Source organism: Octopus sinensis, linkage group LG11 (assembly GCF_006345805.1).
Source record: "Octopus sinensis linkage group LG11, ASM634580v1, whole genome shotgun sequence".
NCBI classification, from domain to species: Eukaryota; Metazoa; Mollusca; class Cephalopoda; order Octopoda; family Octopodidae; genus Octopus; species Octopus sinensis.
In genome coordinates, this window is record NC_043007.1 from 22284070 (window position 1) to 22308411 (window position 24342).

At 38.5% G+C, this 24342-nt stretch overlaps 1 protein-coding gene across 3 annotated transcripts in view; it reads left to right on the forward strand.

Annotated features, from left to right (window-relative positions):
* The window catches only part of LOC115217061 (L-asparaginase 1), a 61196-nt gene that overhangs the window by 27791 nt on the left and 9063 nt on the right, over positions 1-24342 (forward strand). For 2 of the 3 annotated variants that reach the window (XR_005001179.1, XM_036507221.1), the window contains exons 3-10: positions 389-448; positions 9877-9988; positions 11093-11218; positions 12804-12887; positions 17137-17263; positions 18257-18369; positions 21847-22035; positions 23860-23973. Coding sequence is in view for 2 of the 3 variants with exons in the window: in XM_036507221.1 (XP_036363114.1) it covers positions 389-448; positions 9877-9988; positions 11093-11218; positions 12804-12887; positions 17137-17263; positions 18257-18369; positions 21847-22035; positions 23860-23973 (925 nt within the window). In the remaining variant the exon portion in view is untranslated. The remainder of the gene's footprint in view (positions 1-388; positions 449-9876; positions 9989-11092; positions 11219-12803; positions 12888-17136; positions 17264-18256; positions 18370-21846; positions 22036-23859; positions 23974-24342) is intronic. The other variant, XM_029786646.2, reaches the window with a different exon arrangement.

Genomic DNA, 24342 nt, shown 5'->3' on the forward strand with positions numbered 1-24342 from the left:
TTCTCTCCTTGTTTTTTCTGTGTACCTTTCTGTAGAAGAGCGTAGGCTCAAAATGTAAAATACTTTTTCTGTTCCTGAGCGTTATACTAATACATCTGTTTGTTTTGTACACCACCTGTCTTCGTCTTTTGTTTTTTTTTTGTAAACTCTCCCTATATATTTATATATATACACACATGTAGTTTTGCTTTTTCCCTTTGTAGATTTCCTTCTTTCTTGTCTATTGTTGTCTGTTACAACCACCACCATCACCATCACCACAACCACCACCATCACCATCATCACAACACATCACCATTTGAACTTTTGAACTTTTATTAAAAGAAATCTTTCTTGTTTCTCTCTTTTTCCACTTCTTGTCTATCTATCTATGTGTCTGTTTTATCAGACCGGAGGAGTGCAACAATGCTAAGATTAGCAACTGGCACCAAAATGGAAGTTTTCAGCTGTGGGTAAAAACCTCAAATAAAACACGACTTTGTTTCCTTTTTCAAGCATGACAAATACTTTCTCCAGCCTTCTATTGACACTTAATTGCATTTATTTGCACTAATGTTTGATTTTTTTTCCTCCCATTTCTTTCTTTCTAGTTTTACCTCTACTACAGATCAGATTTGTCTAGCCAGTACTGGATTATTATTATTATCATCATCATTATTATCAACATCATCATCATTATTATCATCATTATTGTATGTTTGACTTTTGCTTTACATTTGTACAAGTTGGCTCCAAGTCTCACCCAGAGACCTCAAGAAACAACAAGTTGGAAGTTCATGTTAGTGTTATGCCTAGGGTGCCATATATTTAGTTTTATACATAATGTTGTTCTAGAGAATGTTTAAGAAACATAAGAAAATTATGTTTGTTTTAAAACCTGAGATTACATAGAAATTATTATTATTATCATTATTATTATTATTATTATTATTATTATTATTATTATTATTATTATTATTATATTATCATCATATTATTATTATTATTATTATTATTATTATTATTATTATTATTATATTATTATTATTATTATCATTATTATTATTATTGTGGAAGCGCAATGGCCCAGTGGTTAGGGCAGCAGACTCACGGTCATAGGATCGCAGTTTTGATTCCCAGACCGGGTGTTGTGTGTGTTTATAGAGTGAAAACACCTAAAAGCTCCACGAGGCTTCGGCAGGGGGTGGTGGCGACCCCTGTTCTACTCTTTTGCCACAATTTTCTCTCGCTGTCTCTTCCTGTTTTTTGAGTAACACTGTGGTGGACTGGCGTCCCGTCCAACTGGGGGGAACACATACGCCACAGAAACCGGGAAACTGGGCCCATGAGCCTGGCTAGGCTTGAAAAGGGTGATTATTATTATTATTATTATTATTATTATTATTATTATTATTATTATTATTATTATTATCATTATTATTATTATCATTATTATTATTATTATTTCCAAAATTAGCGTAACCTCTCAGTGAAATATATTCTCACATGTTACTCTTTGTGACAATAATTAAGAACTCATTATCATTAATTACAATCATTAGATAACCTAGAATGGTTGCAGTTTGTTTTTAATATAACTATAGCAAAGTAATTTAGTGTCTTCAGTTTTTGGTTTCTTCTTCCTCTCCCCACCCCTGTACTAATAATGCTGCTGCTATTATCATTTCTTTGTCTTCTGTCATATTTGTTTGTTTGCTTCCACCGTTTTTGTTTCCTTGAATTATTGATTAGACGTCTGATAGATACAACTTAACACATATGCTAATGTATATTCACACACACACACACACACACACACACATGCACGCATGCACACATATATGTATATTAGGTCTGAAAGAAAGCCCTTTGGTGGAGGCACATGGCCTAGTGGTTAGAGCAGCGGACTCGCGGTCGAGGGATCATGGGTTCAAATCTCAGACGGGGCGATGTGTGTGTTTATGAGTGAAACACCTAAGCTCCACGTGGCTCCGGCAGTGGGTAATGGCAAAAATTCTGCTGACTCTTTTGCCACAACTTTCTCTCACTCTTTCCTCCTGCATTTTGCAGCTCACCTGCGATGGACGGTGTCCCGTCCAGGTGGGGAACCTATACACCAATGAAACTGGGAAACCGGCCCTTATGACCCAGCCATGGCTCGAGAAGCAACTAACAACAAAGAAAGCCCTTTAAGATGGAAAAGAAACAGATGCTTCTTTGGTCTCAGTGAATATAGTTAATCAAGATAAGATTTCCCTTCATGATTCATAATATAATTCCAGCTTTTTGGCAAATAGTTTATTTCTCAGGCATAAAATTCTTCAGGTTCCAAAGCATAGAAACACTCTATCATTTTTAAGCTTATCACAATTGTCTCTAAATGATGTCGCAATGATCTGAAAAGATCATTGGTGCAGGAGTGGCTGTGTGGTAAGTAGCTTGCTTACCAACCACATGGTTCCGGGTTCAGTCCCACTGCATGGCACCTTGGGCAAGTGTCTTCTACTATAGCCTTGAGCTGACCAAAGCCTTGTGAGTGGATTTGGTAGACGGAAACTGAAAGAAGCCTGTCGCATATATATGTGTATATACATAATGTATGTGTGTGTGTATACGTTTGTGTGTCTGTGTTTGTCTCTCCAACATCGCTTGACAACCGATGGTGGTGTGTTTACGTCCCCGTAACTTAGCAGTTCAGCAAAAGAGATTGATAGAATAAGTACTGGGCTTCCAGAGAATAAGTCCTGGGGTCGATTTGCTCGTCTAAAAGGCGGTGCTCCAGCATGGCCACAGTCAATGACTAAAACAAGTAAAAGAGCATATATATATATATATATATATATATATATATATATATACATAGCAAATAAGAAAATGGAGAAGCTGGTTCATTAATTTTAGGACATTAAAATGTTAACTTATTTATTTATTAAAATGATAATTATAATAACATATAAATAGCATATTATTCTATGCATATAAAATAAGAATACAAGCAATTATTAAAAAACATGAATAAAAACACTTGTGTTTTAATAATTTGGGTATTATACCAATAGCATTTTGGATAGATATTATCCCTTAGTGGGTTGGACCCACAACCCCTAACTTTCTTGGAGTTATATATATATCTATATATCTGTAAAATAATATGGGACAATTATTCAGTAGCCAAGATAAAACTCTGAGTTTCGGATGCCAGGGTGGAAATCCACACCACCATCTCTTCGGTTATCTGGCCAGATAACCGAAACTCAGAGTTTTATCTTGGCTACCGAATAATTGTCACATATTATATTTACAGATAAATTTCCTCTATTTACATAATATTGAGGTCTCTTTCTTTCTTTTGTTATCTTACCGCTTTTACCAATATATATATATATATATACAAAATAAGCAAATGGAGAAATACATCTTAATCATCATTCATGTACATTGTTTTGTTCTATATTATTATGTTTGACCTTAATGTTCATATGTAATGGTTTAATAAATTACGTGATTGGGTATTATCTGGTAGTTGATCATTGATTAAAGTGTGTTTCTCCATTTTCTTATTTTGTATTATTAATTTGTGGTAAAACATTTTACCTTTGCCCATATAATACAGAAAATGAATTAATTGCATCGCAATTCTTAACATTTATGTATTAACTTTGTTGGGTGCTTTACTAGCAGTATATTGGATATATGTTATCCCATGGAGGGTTGCACTCACAACCCCTATCTCAATTTATACACATATATATATATATCTATATATATATAGATATATTATATATATATATATATATATATGTATGTATGTATTGTGTATTGGTTGCTAAATGTCTTGAATTATTAAAATACCCTGAAGTAAAATGGAGATATAGAGAGATTGAGTGAAACAGTAAGACAGTGAGAGAGAGAGTGTGAATTTTGTTAGACAGGTAAATGAAAAAGTAGGGTAGACTCGTGCATGTGTGAAAATTAAGATTGAGAGAGGGTGAATCTTGCATTATATAGTTTAATCCTCCTTTAACCTAACATGTAACTTCCTATATTGCTTTCTTAAATCTGACACATTCAGATTTTTCTTATTTATCATTTTCAGAAGCTTGATCTTGACAGACCTTGCTTTACTCTTTCACTTTCTTAAATCCGATACATTAAATACTATAGTGAAAGATATTGGTCTGTCTGGATTTAAAGGGTGGTGGTCGTGGTTGGAATGTTTTGATCATAGGTCATCTCATTCAGATAAGAACTGGGGCGAAATAACAACTCAGCTTTTTATATCTTTAGAGTCTAATGAAATAGATACTAGTTGTTAAGTCAGCTGCAGCCATGATAGTCCCCCAAAAAACTGCCTCGTGTCTAGGGAAGAAATCATTGTAGATGTGTATTGATTTCTGTCCTACAAAATACAGGTTGAATAATGCGATTGTTATTCTTGATGATATAAATTTAGTTTAATTTCATCAAATATGAAATGAACATAAAATCAAAAAAGGGAAAAAAAGCTAATACTGAATCAACAAATATATAAATATGTATTCTATTGTGTCTGGGGAGAGTCATTTTCTTTTTGTGCCTTATAATGTAAGACACTCACCGGTAAAATTTCCATTTTTTTCTTATTTTTCTTTTCCTAAAATTTTCGTTGTGTCTTGCAACCTTTTCAAAAAATAAGAAAAATGTGGAAATTTTACTGGTGAGTGTGTTACATAATAAGGCACAAAAAGAAAATGACTCTCTGCAGACACAACAAAATATGCTTCAATACACAAACTCATATAAAGAATCTTGCAAACCAAATCCAAAAGCGAAATATAAATATGTAGTTAACATCTTTAAGTAGATAGCTCAAATATTTATAACTAGATTACCTGTGACCCATTGGGTCACTGGGAAACCTCTTAGTTTCCCAGCAACAGGGCTTTGTTTCATGGGTTTTTTCTTTTCCATGTTATTTCACATGCTTTCAACGAATGTGAAATTGAAATATTAGAGTTTCTTCCTTTTCAGGATGAAGTTAAATTCGGATCATTTTCCCATTATACACCGTTTGGGCATTTATACCCCAAACCCCGAATATCTAAATAACTACTGCTCCAATTTATGCAAAAGTCACTCTTCTCACCATAGCAACCGCATCTTTCCAGATGGCAGGTTTTAACCTACTCAACTCTCTGCCTCATCACGCCTTCTATGCTTGTGTCAATTTTCAGCTCGATCCGACCACTGGTCTGGCCGTTAACCTCTGACGTAGCAAAATGTGCAAACAATTTTGACCCAAAGCCTCTTTTATATATCTCTCTCTTTTCTCTTTTCTCTTTACTCTTTTACTTGTTTCAGTCATTTGACTGCGGTCATGCTGGAGCACCACCTTTAGTCGATCAAATCGACCCCGGGACTTATTCTTTGTAAGCCCAATACTTATTCTATCGGTCTCTTTTGCCGAACCGCTAAGTGACGGGGACGTAAACACACCAGCATCGGTTGTCAAGCAATGCTAGGGGGGACAAACACAGACACACAAACATATACACACATATATATATACATATATACGACAGGCTTCTTTCAGTTTCCGTCTACCAAATCCACTCACAAGGCATTGGTCGGCCTGGGGCTATAGCAGAAGACACTTGCCCAAGATGCCACGCAGTGGGACTGAACCCAGAAACCATGTGGTTGGTTAGCAAGCTACTTACCACACAGCCACTCCTGCGCCTATATATATATATAGAAAATTTTAAAATATCCAAGTTTGATGGCTTATAGGATGCATTTTTTATAAAAAAAAAAGGGGTCTCGGAAGTCCCCTCGGGTCTTAAGTAAAGTTGGATCTAAATTACATGTTTTAATGCACTAAAAATGTTTCTTTTCCTGGATATGGACTGCTGATATTGGGATGCATCTAATATGCTAATTTGTTTGTTCCTTCTCAAGCCATGCGTGGCTCATTAGGGCCGGTTTCCCAGTTTCCTTGGCGTATAGGTTCTCCACCTGGACGGGACACCAGTCCATCGCAGGTGAGCTGCAAGATGCAGGAGGAAAGAGTGAGAGAAAGTTTTGGCAAAAGAGTCAGCAGAAGTTTCGTCATTACCTTCTGCCGGAGCTTAGGTGTTTCGCTCATAAACACACACATTGCCTGGTCTGAGATTCGAACCCGCAATCCCTCGACTGCGAGTCCGCTGCTCTAACCACTAGGCCATGTGTCTCCACATAATAAATAAATGTGCCCTTTTAAAGCCTAGCCAGGCTCATGGGCCCAGTTTCCCGGTTTCTAAGGAGTATGTGTTCCCCAGCTGGATGGGAGTGAGAGAAAGTTGTGGTGAAAGAGTCAGCAGAAATTCGCCATTACCTTCTGCTGGAGCCACGTGGAGCTTAGGTGTTTCGCTCATAAACACACACACTGCCCTGTCTGAGATTCGAACCCACGATCCCTCGACCACGAGTCCACTGCTCTAACCACTAGGCCATGTGCCTCCACAATATGCTAATTACTAGACTTTAATAACTTGTTAATTAGCCACAGCATCAAAAGTTTGAAGGTCTTTTGTATTAAGTTAGAATGATACCTTTAAATATTAAATTAGATATTAAATTTAATTTAATATTTAAGTATTAAATTAGAATGATACCTTTGACAAGTTGTGGTGCACCTGAGCACTCTCTTTACTCTTTACTCTTTTACATGTTTCAGTCATTTGACTGCGGCCATGCTGGAGCACCGTCTTTAGTCGATCAAATCGAACCTGGGACTTATTCCTTGTAAGCCCAGTACTTATTCTATCGGTCTCTTTTGCCGAACCGCTAAGTGACGGGGACGTAAACACACCAGCATCGGTTGTCAAGCAATGCTAGGGGGACAAACACAGACACACAAACACATACACATACATACATATACATACATATATATACATATATACGACAGGCTTCTTTCAGTTTCCGTCTGAAGGCATTGGTCGGCCCGGAGCTATTGCAGAAGACACTTGCCCAAGATGCCACACAGTGGGACTGAACCCAGAACCATGTGGTTGGTTAGCAAGCTACTTACCACACAGCCACTCCTGCGGCTATACAATAATTTCATTATATTATATTATATATTATATTAATATGTCATTCCTTTTTTAAGGTAGTCGGGTGTGATTTGAGAGACTTAGCTTCTAATTATAGTCAAACAACAAAGTAGGCGCTCCTTCTTTCGCTCCTCAAATATTGTATTTTAATTTGCTAAATATACCCCAGAGAGGTTGGGGTATATCGTTGAGTAGTTGCAAGCAATCAACGGCAGCATGTTTCTTCTAGCTTCTTGCTTGCTATGTTTGTTATTTATTATTTCATTGTGATATTTGTAATACAATACATGTATCCTTGTTTATCACTGCGTTCATCACTGATCCAGGATAACATGATACGCTCAATTGTAAGCCATGCTAAGCTTATCACAAATTGATCCGTATTATGTTACACAGACTGACAAACAGCTGAAGATTCTGCTTGTACCACGAAAAACACACCTCAGCAAGCAATCACAATGCTCTACTACCCACAATGCCTTACTACCCACAATGCTCTACAACCCACAATGCTCTGCTACCCAGAATGCACTGACTAGCACTTGTATTTTACATGGACTAGCAGTATAGCCTGGTGTTGCTCGGGTGTGTTTTCTTTTTGACCCTTTAGAATTGGAATTTTTGAAAAGTAAAAATTTTGCATTATGTAGCTTGTTATTCTCTTTAAGTGAACATTTTTCTGGTTGAAATACACCGAAAAATGGTGTGACACAGCAGTAAAAAAATCATTAAAAAATAGGGATTTTCATAGAAAAAAAGCACCTTTTTGATGTAAATAATTTTTGGTGTTAACATGGTTCGATTTGATAGCCTTCTTCTATCATACTCTCAATTTTGGTCAACTTGCGTTGCAGGATCTCGGAGGAGATAATGTTAGTTGAAGGCTACCAAACCTACCACACACAGAGAACTTCAGCTTTATAAATAAAGATTTATATCATGATGATTATAATGGGGATAATGAAAATGTACCCTTCAACATGAGACCAGTGAACAGGAAAGCAAAAATATGAAGGTGCCTGATCCTAACAAATCTTGTTGACAAGTGTACTCTTTACAGGAAAGGTAGAAATGATGTAGGACATAAGTGACAGTGGAAGCTCCATTGCTGCGAGCCCCGAGTTTGGTGCCAATGCATCTACCATTTGTTCAATTTGCAAAGTGTAGGGAGATGATTCGTTTCTCACTGATTCTTTTTTCCATTTTTTTTTTTGACCAAACCCCTATGATAAACGAGAGTAGATGTATTTCAAACGAGACATGTCAACTTTTGTTTCATCCCATACTAAACAGGCAGAATGTTGGTGCTGTCAAATGCTTCATGTATAATTTTTTAATTTCAGCATGGATATCATGCTTCTATAAAAACTATATGTATGCTACTTTTTTTTGTAATATCTAAGTCTGTTTATACATATTTATTTATGAACATTCATTTATGAATGTATCTATTCATGCATGCATTTAATATATGTAAATGTGTTCTTGATGAGATCAATTTTTCCAGTAATTTAAAACACAAAACTTTAATGAAGGTAAGTCGTTATTTAACTGCTGCGTTTCATTACAGGAAGAGAAGTGTGGCTTACATTTCAGCAGGTTTTGGTCAATAACTGGTTCCTCTCTTGAGTTTGTTTGAGATAGTCCTTCTTTCTCCCTTACATTCTTCTCCACATTCAGCAACCTCTTGTAGTGACATTTTCAAGCCTCTTCCTCAGTAGCATTGGTTTGGTTAAGTATGCTAGACACACTTTGCGCCAAAGTGTCTTGATTCACATGGACAAACGGTTTTGCAATCCAGAGCACTTTAAAACTTCTAATCTTTTCATTATTAAACAAAAGCATACCTCTTATTTCAGTTTCCTTCTATGTTACATATACCTGGCATCTAATTTCTCATTTAACCACCTGATAATGTTCCCTGCACCCTGCTTTCATTAAGTTTTCCAGACCCATTTCCTAGTTTTTATAACTAACTATAGTATTGTTCTACCACCATATTACCTTTTGTGTGGCTTGTTTTTTACTCCAGCCACTGATTTCATCAATGACTAACAGTAGGTGGGCTTAAAAAAAATCTCAAACTTGTCCTGCATGTTATAGATCAATATCTCTCCCTCCTTCACACCATATGACTAACCTACAACCTGCTAGAATCCATGTTTAAATAATAATAATAATAATAATAATAATAATAATAATAATAATAATAATAATAATAAATAATAATAATAATAATAATGAAATTATTGTATACAGTGCTCAGGTGAACCACAACTTGTCAAAAAGTGCGTATAAAGCATATGCAGTAATGTACAAATGTCTGGAAAGCGAACTGTGTATGAGTCAGATACATGCTTGTGTGTGTATGGAGGAGAGAAAAATCAGGTGTAGTGTTGGCGAATCTCAGAAAGCATGGAAGTTTTGAAGGATGCAGTGCTCCGACAACTAACAACTGATGCCGGCAGTTTGTTCCATGCTTCAGCAACTCTTAGCGTGGTTCCATGCTTCAGCAACTCTTAGCGTAGATGGATCTTTCAGATTTTACCTTCCTTCTCCAGAATGTCTTGTGTGTCTGTGTTTAGTACTTACTGTAAAGTTACTAGTCTGTGTTTAGTACTTACTGTAAAGTTACTAGTCTGTGTTGAGTGGTTCAGTCTTCACTCAGTTAAGACATAGTGTCCACAACCATCTGTCTATCCTGTTTCCTGATGAATACGAATGTGTGAAATATAATCCAATACAGCTTTTTCTGCTGATGATGTTTGATGCATGAAACTTGTACATAATTATAATTTATTGACATATCTTATTTCCAAAGATCAACAAAGGAAGGCTCCCGTATCCACGTGAAATTCATTGAGTATGATCCACTGGTTGACTCAAGCTGTATGTCATATGACATTTGGCTTAGGATTGCCAATGATATAAAAGTAAGTTCAACTATTATAATCCATTTTCTAATAAGTATTTTGATTTTCTTTGTCACTTTGCTCTTTGGACATTGGCCATGCTGGGGCACTGCATCCAGCTCCCATGACTTCAGGAAACATATTTTCACGCTGAGAGTTGCTGAAGCATGGAACAAACTGCCGGCATCAGTTGTTAGTTGTCGGAGCACTGCATCCTTCAAAACTTCCATGCTTCCTGAGAGATTCGCCAACACTACACCTGATCTTCTCCCCTCCATACACACGCAAGCATGTATCTGACTCGTACATTGTTCGCTTCCCAGACATTTGTACATTACTGCATATACTTTATACACACTTTCTGACAAGTTGTGGTGTACCTGAGCACTGTATACAATAATTTCAATATTTTATAACATTGCCCTCTCCCCCACTAACACTTATTTCAGTTTGATACTGTTATGATGCGGGTGTTTTCCACAGTTATAATGTGTGGCCACTGTTGCTGTTGCTGTTGAGCGAATGGTCTTCGTCCCAGAGCTCGCAAGATGGGAGAAGTCCAAAACATGGTCCTTTGCTATTCGTAAGACCCGCAGAAGAGAAAGCAGGTCAACAGATGGATGAATGCTCTTCCTAATGCCAACCACTCCGAGAGTGTAGTGGGTGCTTTTTACGTGACTCCGGCACGGGGTCAGTCAGGCGGCACTGGTAATGACCTCGCTCGAATCTTTTTACACATGCCACTGGCACAGGTTCCAGTAAGGCGACGCTGGTAACGATCACGCTCGAATGGTGCCTTTTATATGCCACCAGCACAGAAGCCAGTTAGCCGCTCTGGCAACGATCACGCTCGGATGGTGCTCTTAGCACCCTACTAGCACGGGGCACAAGTGCCAGTAAGGCAACGTTGGTAATGATCACGCTTGAATGGTGCCTTTTAAGTGTCACTGGCACAGAAGCCGGTTAGCCGCTCTGTCAGCGATCACGCTCAGATGGTGCTCTTTGCACCCCGCTAGCACGGATGCCAGTCATCGAATTTGATTTTGATTTTGATTTTGATTTCACTTGCCTCAACAGGTCTTCGCAAGAGATAATCTCACCAGCATTATTTTTCTTTAATTTCAGGCAGAGTATGAGAATTTCGATGGCTTTGTTATTCTACATGGAACTGACACGATGGCTTATACAGCTTCAGCATTGTCGTTTATGTGTGAAAATCTTGGCAAACCCATCATTCTTACGGGTTCTCAGGTGTGTATATTATGTGTCTGTTTGTGTATCTGCCACATGACTCTTGCATTTATGTAGTATATATGTATAGATATGAAAGCATGTGCATTGCTTTTACTCTCTTTTACTTGTTTCAGTCATTTGCCCGTGGCCATGCTGGAGCACCGCCTTTAGTCGAAAAAATCGACCCCCGGACTTATTCTTTATAAGCCTAGTACTTATTCTATCGGTCTCTTTTACCAAACTGCCAAGTTACGGGGACGTAAACACACCAGCATTGGTTGTCAAGCGATGTTGGGGGGACAAACACAGACACACAAACATAGGGGTATATGTGTCTGTGGAGTACTCAGCCACTTGAATGTTAATTTCATGAGCATGTTTGTTCCTTCTCGAGCCATGTCAGGCTCATTAGGGCAGGTTTCCTGGTTTCCTTTTAATCAACCAAATGTGAACCATTTTGTTGCACAATGCGTCTCCATCTCTCCTTTAACTTGAAAATACCCTCTTCCCAGAATTGAAGGGGTTTCATGGCAAAGAATTCATCAAGGTATCTTTTTACGTCATGCAAGGAATTGAAATTTTTACCATTAAGACTATTCTGCAGAGACCTGAATAAGTGGAAATCCAAAGGAGCAATATCTGGTGAATATGGAGGGTAGGGTAACACCTCCCAGCCGAGCTGCAGCAATTTTTATCTGGTTCCCAAAGCATCAAGTGCCGAAAATGAACTTTATCTTCCATTTTAAAGGGTTACAGAATTAACACAGGTTATAGGAACATAAACCTTCTTCCATGGAAAGATAGCTTAAACTGTGCTCTAAATGGAAGTGTAGTCAAATCTTATTTTATGGACTCAACCATGTTCTAAAATAAGTCGAAATGTAAGCTACTATAAATCGGCATGAACTTTCCGGACAACCCAATATTTTAACAATTTTGTTTATACAATTCCTTATAATATTTAATTATAAAAATGTAATAAGATTTTTTTAAAACCATTGAATGACATTGAAAGGGACCTGTAGAATAGAATAGGTATCAAAGGGACACATTGAAATATAAAAGAAACAGCTGAGTACTGATGCTCTAAATGGATTCTGTGACCCAAACTCCTTTAACTCTTTAGCATTCTAAAATAAGTCGAAAGGTAAGCTACTATAAATTGGCATGAACTTTCCGGACAACACAATATTTTCTACCTAGATGTAAATTGTAGTGTGTCTGAGATTCGAATATAAAGGCACCCACCTTCTCTTTGCTCTGATAGAGCCCCTTCAGTGGTAACGGATCCTTCGTCACAGCCCCAACCCGAACGCTAAAGATAGCAGCTGCTTCACCCAACCTTAGCAACATCTTCACACGTCTTAACACCTCGACGACCCTCGTTCGAAAGGCCGATATCGCCGCTCGCTAGGCGCGCCTTACGACTGCCCCTTCTGGTTGGCCCCAACTTCCGGTCAGCTCACCCAGCTGCTGACGTCATCCCACATAAATATCGAAATTTTTGTCCCATTTCTAAAGATGAAGTTAATCGTTTGGAAAATGTTAATCCTGTTATTGAATTAATACCACAGTTAATATCCTTTTGCTTCTCATTTTCCAGATTCCGGTTATAGAACTGCGCAGTGATGGTTATGTCAACTTCATCTCATCTCTAATTGTAGCTGCTAATTATTGCATCCCAGAGGTATGGAAAACACACTCACACAGACACACATTAAAACATACACACTCACACACACACACACACACACACACACACACACACACACACACACATACATGCATGCACAGACATATAAACAAGCACAACGTGCTTGGGTTAACTTGTCCTTTATCCTTCTAAGACTGAGGGAACGGGTATTGATTGTCAAAGTACTGTTGGGGAACAAACACACACAGACACACAAACACACACACATATACATATATACGACGAGCTTCTTTCAGTTTCCATCTACCAAATCCACTCACAAGACTTTGGTCAGCCCAAGGCTATAGTAGAAGACACTTGCCCAAGGTGCCACGCAGTAGGACTGAACCTGAAACCATGTGGTTGGTAAGCAAGCTACTTACCACACAGACACTCCTGTACTTATATATATATATACACATATGAAAGAGAATCCACTAAAGTGGACGCCCTTACTCTAAAGAGAGATCCACATGAGTCTCAACCACTAAAAATTGTTCTCAAGAAAAACTTAGCACACTATGAACGTAAGCGAGCAGGACAAATGAAAAATAACAAAAATATAGATTAATCCCATACAATTGTTTCACTGTTAATAAATTATGCAATTTTACTTACATAATTAATTTGCAGATCATCAGTGGAGTCCGTCAAAAATATAATTTGTTGAACTGCACGCCATACATTAACACGAGGTCAAAAATACGAGCAGTACAGCCTATTATATTCACACTTATATTCAAATGCCCTTGTTCTAGTGCGCCAAATTCCCAGAAATAAATACTGCATAAATAATTCACTGCAGTAGCGTAAGGGCATCCACTTTACTGGATTCTCTCTCATATGTGTATTAATAATATTTACTGAATCTCAGTTTTTTATGCGCTAAACCACTGGTGTTAAATTGATGTTATTAAATTAATATACAATTTTTTCACCCTCATTTTGATTTTCATATATATATATATATTTGTATATATACTCACACACACACACACGAGTAGGTGCTGAAAACTTCTTAGTTCTAAGGGTATCCTGAAAGGCCTGGCTGAAGGCTCAACCTTCTAAGATCTTTTACAAGGCTTAGAAAAACTGAATGGCCCGTGCAATAAGCGTGTGAATCTGAGAGGAGAATATGTTGAATGAAATCATAATTAACTGATCCTCCAGTATTTTCTTATACCCAAATTCATGAACATTTCAGCACCCTCTCTTATGTGTGTGTGTATATATATATATATATTCTTAAATAATTTATCTAGTTTCAGTCATTTGGCTGCATTTGTGATTGGGTGCTGCCTTCAGATTTAGCTGATTATATCAACCCCAGCTCTTATTTCAGTTTTATATTTATTTTATTGAGCACTGTGTATTGAACCACTAAATTACAACACTTAAAATGACACACCATAAATATACATGGTGGGGTGGGAGCATACAAAATGTATTTTGTTGAACTCACTGCTATGGATTTATAACATAGTAAATAGGGTAATAAAAAATAAATTATTATTACCAGTGACCCAGCACAAAAGACGAATTAGTCATTAGACTATATATTATTCATATAGAAATACATTAAAAGGCTTCCAAATAAAGAAGCGCTGTGCTAGACACACAAAAAGGGATAAATTCATGAAAGGAATGAAAATTAAAAACGTTTACTAACTCAGCTATATCCTAAATTCTGTTTGTTTGCTAAAAATAGATGAAACCGTCGGTCTAGGATATAGCTGGGATGGTAAACATTTTTAATGTTCATTTCTTTCATGAATTTATCCCTTTTTGTGTGTCTAGCACTACGCTTCCTTATTTGGAAGCTCTTTATTGTATTTATATATACTATATATATAGCAATAAGAAAATAGAGGGGATCAATAGGTGGTTCATCAACTTTTAGACATTTTATTATGTCAACTTATTTATTTATTTACTAAACTGATAATTACAATAATATACATACATATAATATATTATGTTTTACATATAAGATATAAAATATATTAATATATAAGGATACCGGTAATTATTATAAAATAACAAACATGAATATAAATTGGGAAAATATCTTACAGCTGTTTCGGCCAATAGGTAAAAAGACCTCATTCTACCTTTATTGCTCAAGTGGACTGAAGTAATAGGTAGATGAAACTGAGGTACTTGGGTGTTACTCTAGGCTTATATATATAAACTGACCTTACTATACAGTGTAGTCAACAAAATCAAAAACAAACAATGCGCATGCGTGAAATTAAAAATATATAATGGCAACAATTTACCCATCGCACCCTGTATATATATATATATATAAATATAATAAAAAGCTCCCAAATAAGGAAGCTAGTGCTAGAGACACAAAGAGGGATAAATTTATGGAAAGAATGAAAATCAAAAATATTTACCATTAAAGATATATTGCAGACTGATCAGTTTCTACCTCTTTCTAGCAAAACAGACAGAATATGTTTGCCAAGGCAAGGTTCGTCAGTGGGGAGCCTTCTTAATCCTAGATGCAAAGAGCGTTAGAGCACATGTAGATCTAACGGTTTGTATATCTTAACATTTCAAACCTCCGCGCAGACGCAAAACATACCCGGTGTCAGAGAGCATGCCGGTAAACAATTTTACGAACAAATTTATCAAGTAATATGTAAACATAATCAAAAAGGGTAATAACATAAGTTATTATTACCAGTGGCCTAGGACAAAAGACGAATTAGTCATTAGACAAAATACTTTATTATATTTCTATATTTTGTCTAATGACTAATTCGTCTTTTGTGCTAGGCCACTGGTAATAATAACTTATGTTATTACCCTTTTTGATTATGTTTATATATATATATATATATATATATCATCGTTTAACGTCCACTTTCCATGCTAGCATGGGTTGGACGATTTTGACTGAGGGCTGGTGAGCCAGATGGCTGCACCAGGCTCCAGTCTTCATCTGGCAGAGTTTTTACAGCTGGATGCCCTTCCTAACACCAACCACTCCGAGAGTATAGTGGGTGCTTTTTATGTGCCACCGGCACGGGGGCCAGTCAGGCAGTGCTGGCAATGACCTTGCTCGAATCTTTTTACACATGCCACCAGCACAGGAGCCAGTGAAGCGACGTTGGTATTGATCACGCTCGAATGGTGCCCTTGTACGTGCTAGGGGTACAGAAGCCAGTTGGCTGCTCTAGCAATGATCACACTCAGATGGTGGGGTACGGAAGCCAGTTGGCTGCTCTGGCAACGATCACACTCGGATGGTGTTCTTGGCACCCTACTAGCACAGGCATGAGTGCCAGTAAGGCGACGCTGGTAACGATCATACTCAAATAGCCGCTCTGTCAACGATCACACTCGTATGGTGCTCTTTGCACCCCGCTAGCACAGATGCCAGTCATCAAATTGATTTTGATTTCGATATATATATATATATATATATATACACACACACACACATCATCATCATCATCATCATCATCATCATCATTTAATGTCTGTTTTTCATGCTGGTATGGGTTGGGTGGTTCGTCAGGCAAGGTTTGACAAATCACAGAGCAGTGTCAGGCTCCAGTGTCAGCTTTGGCATGGTTTCTCTATTTGGTTGTATGTGTGTATATATGTCTACATACATTTGTACATACACACACATGCACACGCACATACACACTCACATGTCTATACACACTTATGTACATATATGGCATGTATATGTATATATGAAATTACACTCACCTTGTAATGGTTTTATTAGTAATGCTACTACATGACTACGGTACTCATAATAAAAAGGCAGCGAGCTGGCAGAAACGTTAGCACAGCAGACGAAATGCTTAGCGGTATTTCGTCTGCCGTTAAGTTCTGAGTTCAAATTCCGCCAAGGTCGACTTTGCCTTTCATCCTTCCGGGGTTGATAAATTAAATACCAGTTATGCACTGGGATCGATGTAATCGACTTAATCCGTTTGTCTGTCCTTGTTTGTCCTCTCTGTGTTTAGCCCCTTGTGGGTAGTAAAGAAATAGGTATTTTATCTGTCTTTACGTTCTAAGTTCAAATTCCGCCGAGGTTGACTTTGCCTTTCATCCCTTCGGAGTCGATAAATTAAGTACCAGTTACGCACTGGGGTCGATGTAATCGACTTAATCCGTTTGTCTGTCCTTGTTTGTCCTCTCTGTGTTTAGCCCCTCGTGGGTAGTAAAGAAATAGAAATAGAAATAGAAACTTGTTCCTTTCTATTATTATTAGGTTATGCTGTGCTTTGATTCCAATGTTTACCGCGGTTGCCGAGCTGTGAAAATAGATACGGGCGCTTTTGCAGCCTTTGATTCTCCAAATCTCTCCCCACTTGTGAAACTGGGATTCAAAATCCAAGGTGAGTATATTTCATCTTCACACTGGTTCCAGACTTTGGTACACAGCCAGAAATTTGAGGGAAACGCGGAAAGTCGATCTCATCGACACCAGTGCTCAACTGGTACTTATATATCGTTGACCCCGAAAGAACAAAAGGCAAAGTTAGCCTAGGCAGAATTAGAGCTCAGTGAAGGAAGGGGGTCCAGTCGATTAGATCGACCCCAGTACGGAACTGGTACTTAATTTATCGACACCCCAAAAGGATGAATGGGAAAGTTGTTTTTTTTTTGTTCCAATCTGATCTGGCAGAGTTTCTATAGCTGGATGTCCTTCCTAACGCCAACCACTCCGAGAGTGTAGTGGGTGCTTTTACGTGCCATCGGCCCAAGGGCCGGTCTGGCAGTACTGGCAACGGCCACGCTCAAATGGTGTTTTTTTTACGTGCCACCTGCACAGGAGTCAGTCCAGCAGCACTGGCAATGACCTCGCTCGGATGTTTTGTTCACATGCCACCGGCACAGGTACCAGTAAGGCAATGCTGATAACGATGCCCTTCCAAATGCCAACCACTTTACAGTGTGGACTGGGTGCTTTTTAAGTGGTACCTGCATAACCCTCAAATTGCCTGCAGATGCCAGCGCCACTTTGACTGGCTTCTGTGCCGGTGGCACATAAAAAGCACCATCCGAACATGGCCGATGCCAGACTCCCCTGGCACCTGTGCAGGTGGCACGTAAAAAGCACCCACTACACTCGCGTAGTGGTTGGCGTTAGGAAGGGCATCCAGCTGTAGAAACACTGCCAGATCAGACTGGAGCCTGGTGCAGTCCCTGGCTTCCCAGACCCTGGTCGAACCGTCCAACCCGTGCTAGCGCGGAAAACGGATGTTAGACGATGATGATGATGATGATGATGATGATGATGATGATGCTTTCAGATTTCAATACAAGGTTGAAATGTATCTAATATGCTCGTTCATGCATTGCGTCATCAAATGCTTTCTGCTTTTCAGTGAACTGGTCCTCCGTCACGAGATCTCGAGAAATGGAGAAATTTAAGGTGTTTACAAACATGTGTACCAATGTGGCTGTCATCCATCTCTTTCCTTCTATCACCTTAGAAACGGTAAAGTAAATTGTTTTTTTTTTGTTGCAGCTTTTGTAATCGCTTCTTCCATCTCATGCCAATGTATGTTTTGCGGTCATGCTGGGGCACTTCCTTGAATAGTTATCACTCTCTCTTGCTGAACCACGAAACTACAGAGGTGTAACTGGACCAACACTAGTTGTCAAGCAGTGGAGGAACAAACACACACACACACACACACACACACACACACACACACACACAAACACACACACACACACACACACACAAACACACACACAAACACACACACAAACACACACACACACAAACAAACACACACACACAAACACACACACACACACACACAACACACACACACACACACCACACAACACACACACACACACACACACACACACACACACACACATTCATGATGGGCTCTAAATTCACTCACATGGTTTTGGTCGGCCTGGGGTTATAGTAGAAGACACTTGCCCAAGGTTCTGTACAGTGGGACTGAAATCAAAACCCATCTTTTTCACCATACAGTCATGCTTGTGCCTTTTCTTAAACCTCTCACTTTTGTTTCTATTTCTCTTTTACTCTTTTACTTGTTTCAGTCATTTGACTGCAGCCATGCTGGAGCACCACATTTAGTCGAGCAAATCGATCCCAGGACTTATTCTTAGTAAGCCTAGTACTTATTCTATCGGTCTCTTTTGCCAAACCGCCAAGTTATGGGGACGTAAACACACCAGCATCGGTTGTCAAGTGATGTTTCCATCTACCAAATCCACTCACAAAGCTTTGGTCGGTCTGAGGCTATAGTAGAAGACATTTGTCCAAAGTGCCACGCAGTGGGACTGAACCCGGAACCATATGGTTCGTAAGCAAGCTACTTACCACACAGCCACTCCTACGCCTCTGTGCTGTTCATGCTAGATTATTAGTCAAAAGAAAATCTTGTCCTCGTTGTTGTTGTTGTTGTTGTTGTTGGTGGTGGTGGTGGTGGTGGTGGTGGTGATGGTGATGATGATGATGATGATGATGATAACAACAAATATTATCAGCAATGGTGCTGGAGGCATCAGCATCATCATCGTTACCATTTTCCAGATTAGCATTTGTGACCCCCTTTGATCATGAATGACCATAGGATTGTACCTAGAAAGTTACCCTCCGAGGCACAAGTCCGGGCAAGGTTGTTTAAGAAAGACCAGCAGTCGCCCATGCATACCAGCTTCCCCTCTCCACGCCACCGATGTTATCCAAGGGAAAGGCAAAGGGGCCGATACAGCTTGGCACCAGTGACGTTGCAGCTCATTTATTAACGTGCAAGTGGCTGAGTACTCCAGAGACACACATACCCTTAACATAGTTCTCAGGGAGATTCAGCGTGACACAGAGTGTGACAAGGCTGGCCCTTTGAAATAGAGGTACAACAGAAACAGGAAGAAAGAGTGAGAGAAAGTTGTGGTGAAAGAGTACAGCAGCCCCCCCCCCTGCCAGAGCCTCGTGGAGCTTTAGGTGTTTTCGCTCAATAAACACTCACAATCCCCGATCTGGGAATCGAAACCGCGATCTTACGACCACGAGTCCACTGCCCTAACCACTGGGCCATTGCACCACCAGATTACCATTACCATCAACATTATTATTATTATTATTATTATTGTTTTTGTTGTTAAAACAAAGGTCAAGTTAGGTTGTATTCCTGGTAGGATTTTCATGGGTAGCGCATACTACCCGTAACCTTAGGTATCCACACATTTTCAGCAGTCTTTCAAGTGCTTAGAACCCTCCCAATAATCCTTGCTGTCCCTAAGAGGCAAACTTTCTGTAGGAGCTCAACCATACATTCTATTTGAACCTCCTTCAGCCATTTGTCTTTATCTTGGCTTGCTTACTACTACCGCTGCTGCTGCTGCTGCTTCTTCTTCTTCTTCTTCTTCTTCTTCTTCTTCTTCTTCTTCTCTTCTTCTTCTTCTTCTCTTCTCCTCCTCCTCCCCCTCCTCCGTCGTCTTCTTCTTTTTCTTCTTCTTCTTCTTTTTTCTTCTTTTTCTTCTTCTTCTTCTTCTTCTTCTTCTTCTTCTTCTTCTTCTTCTTCTTCTTATTATTATTATTAGTAGTAGTAGTAGTAGTAGTAGTAGTAGTAGTATCATCATCATCATCATCATCATCATCATCATCATCACGCCAGGCGAAATGCTTGGCAGTATTTCATCTGCCGCTACGTTGTGAGTTCAAATTCTGCCGAGGTCAACTTTGCCTTTCATCCTTTCATGATTGATAAATTAAGTACAAGTTGTGTACTGAGGTCGATGTAATCAATATCCCCTCCCCAAAATTTCAGGCCTTGTGCCTATTATAAAAAGTGTTATTATTATTATTATTATTATTATTATCATTATTATTATTATTATTATTATTTTATTGTCTTTGCACAGCTTCTAACACTAGAGATGTACTATGGTGTCAGCTGTTCACTGCCAGTGAACTAAGGTAACACCCCTTATTCTTTGAGCACCATCCAGAGCATTTGAGCGGTTCCAAGCAGTGCTGTTTTCTGCAAATGTTCCACCCTTATTTCAGCTCCTATTTGTTTCATGTACTTCTTGAGATTTTACTCACAGTTTCCAGGGCTCTGGCAATTATTGGCACTACTTCCACCTTTTTCAGTAACCACAACGGCTTAACCTCCCAAGCTAACCTGTTATATCTATCAACTTTTCTTTCTTCCTTATCACATACTTTGTTGTAAGCTGGGTATGTTATATCTATGATCAAGCATTGTTTTCTTCCTTTCTCAATTAACACTATGTCAGGTTTCCTATTCTCTATCTCATGGTCACACTAAATCATAAAATTCCATAGGATCTTTGCATTATCTACCTGGGCAATCTTGTAAACCCGAAGTCATCATCGAAAATTATTATTATTTCTCAATTAGCACTATGTCAGGTTTCGTATTCTCTATCTCATGGTCGCACTGAATCGCCTATAATTAACACTGACATTAATCATAGGCGTAGGAGTGGCTGTGTGGTAAGTAGCTTGCTTAGGAACCACATGGTTCCGGGTTCAGTCTTACTTTGTGGCACCTTGGGCAAGTGTCTTCTACTATAGCCTCAGGCTGACCAAAGCCTTGTGAGTGGATTTGGTAGACGGAAACTGAAAGAAGCCCGTCATATATATATGTATATATATATGTATGTATGTGTGTGTATATGTTTGTGTGCCTGTGTTTGTCCCCTCCCCCAACATCGCTTGACAACTGATTCTGGTGTGTTTATGTCCCCGTAACTTAGTGGTTCAGCAAAAGAGACCAATAGGCTTACATGGCTTACCACCATCACCACCACCACTGCCATCAACACAACCATCATCACCATTCCCATCAATACCACCGCCACCACCATCAACAACACCACCAACATCACTGCCACCATCTCTCTCTCATATTCTTTCATCTATCCACACACTTTATATCATATTCTTCATTTGTTCCAGATCAAAGCAGTTATATTGTCCGAAGGTATCAAAGGTATTGTTCTACAGACGTTCGGTGCTGGAAATATTCCAACCAACCAAACACAGTTTGTTGATCTGTTAAAAGAGGCATCAGAAAGGGGTATTCTGATAGTCAACGTAACCCAGTGTGCCAAGGGCTCTGTTGGCAGGTATTATGCTGCCTCTGAGGTAAGTATCATATCCTTATCATCATTATACATATCCATATATATATGCCCCAGCATGGCCACGGCCTTTGGGCTAAAACAGTTTTAAGGATTTAAGGATATAAAGACTTGTTTTATTTCTATTCCTGAGCGCCATACTAATACATTATTTGTTTGTACTCCACCTGCCTTCGTCTTTTGTTTATTTTTGTAAACCTTCTCACTATATATATATATATATATATATAACGGGAAGGTTTACGAAAATAAACAAAAGACGAAGGCAGGTGGAGTACAAACAAACAAATGTATTAGTATGGTGCTCAGGAATATAAATAAAACAAGTCTTTTACGTTTCGAGCCTACGCTCTTCGACAGAAAGATACACAGAAAAGAAACAAGGAGAGAAAAAAATTGCGTGTAGGGGCTAACGATCCAACATGGCATTATATATGTATATAAGAATTTTTTGCATAATAACATAAAAAATCAAGGCTGTGTAGATATTAGAGTATTTATATCTATAAATGCTCTAATATCTACTCAGCCTTGGTTTTTTATCTTATTACACAAAAAATTCTGATATACACACAGTGACATAGAACCAACGTTGAACCCTTTATTCGCAAAATTACCGAATCTGGAACTTAACTATCGTCTGTCTATAGCACTTATTCAGCATTACCTGATACCTTTGGGTCTCAATGACACCATCATCTCTTATATATATATACATATATATATATATATATATACATATATATACTTAATCATATCAAAGGGAAATGGAAATTAATTAAAATTTTCATTTCCAGTGGTCTAACGTGCAAAAATTTAGTCCAAAGTCTATGTATTAGTCATAAAATACAGTGTACATTTAGACATATGAGGAATCCACTCGTGGGATTCAACACGCTAGAAAGAACAGCTAGGTGTTTTTTCTAGCATGTTGAATCCCACGAGTGGATTCCTCATGTGTTTAAATGTACACTGTATTATGTTATGTATATATATATATATATATATATATATATATATATATATATAAATATAAGAGAGAATTTTTTATCCACTATGTGGAAACTCTTACGCTAGAAGAAGATTCACTATGGTCTTAACCACTAAGAATTGTTCTCCAGTTAAGACCATAGCGGATCTTCTTCCAGCGTAAGGGTTTCCACATAGTGGTTAAAAAATTCCCGCTTATATTTATGTATGAAATACTATTTACTGAATCTCAGTTTTTTTATACGCTAGACCACTGGTGTTAAAATCGATGTTTTCAAATTAATAACCAATTTTTCATCCTCATTTTGATTATATATATATATCATCATCATCATCGTCATCATCGTTTAACGTCTGTTTTCCATGCTAGCATGGGTTGGACGATTTGACTGAAGTCTGGCGAACCAGATGGCTGCACCAGGCACCAATCTAGATCTGGCAGAGTTTCTGCAGCTGGATGCCCTTCCTAACGCCAACCACTCCGAGAGTGTAGTGGGTGCTTTTACGTGCCACATGGTTTTAGTCGAATATATTGAACACGGTACTTATTTTTAAAGTCTGGTACTTATTCTGTTGGTCTCTTTTGCCAAGTGAAGTTGCAGGGATGTAAACAAACCAACACCAGTCATTGAGTTGTGATGGAAGACAAACACACACATACACACACACAGCTACGAAATTTACTCATGTCAATAGGTTCCAGGCTATAGTAGAAGACGCTTGCCCAAAGTGCCATGCAGTGGGACTGAACTTGAAGCCACATGGTTGGGAAGAAGGCTTCTTTCACCATGTGTTAGAATCCCATTACCTTTCTCTTTTTCTTTTCTATTTTCTACAGGGTCTTGGAGAGGCAGGTGTGATTCCTGGTGGAGATATAACTCTTGAAGCCGCCATCACTAAATTGATGTATATCCTAGGACAAGAAAATCTCACACTGGAACAAAAAAGAAAGGTAAAGTTTATATAATTCTTTATTACCCATAGAGGGGGAAAACAAGGACAAACAAAAGGATTAAGTTGATTACATTGACCCCAGTATGTAACTGGTACTTATTTAATCAATCCTGAAAGGATGAAAGGCAAAGTTGACCTCAGCAGAATTTGAACTCAGAATGTAAAGACAGACGAAATACCTATTTCCTTACTACCCACAAGGGGCTAAACACAGAGAGGACAAACAAGGACAGACAAACGGATTAAGTCAATTATATCGACCCCAGTGCATAACTGGTACTTATTTAATCGACCCTGAAAGGATGAAAGGCAAAGTCGACCTCAGCGGAATTTGAACTCAGAACGTAGCGGCAGACAAAATATCGCT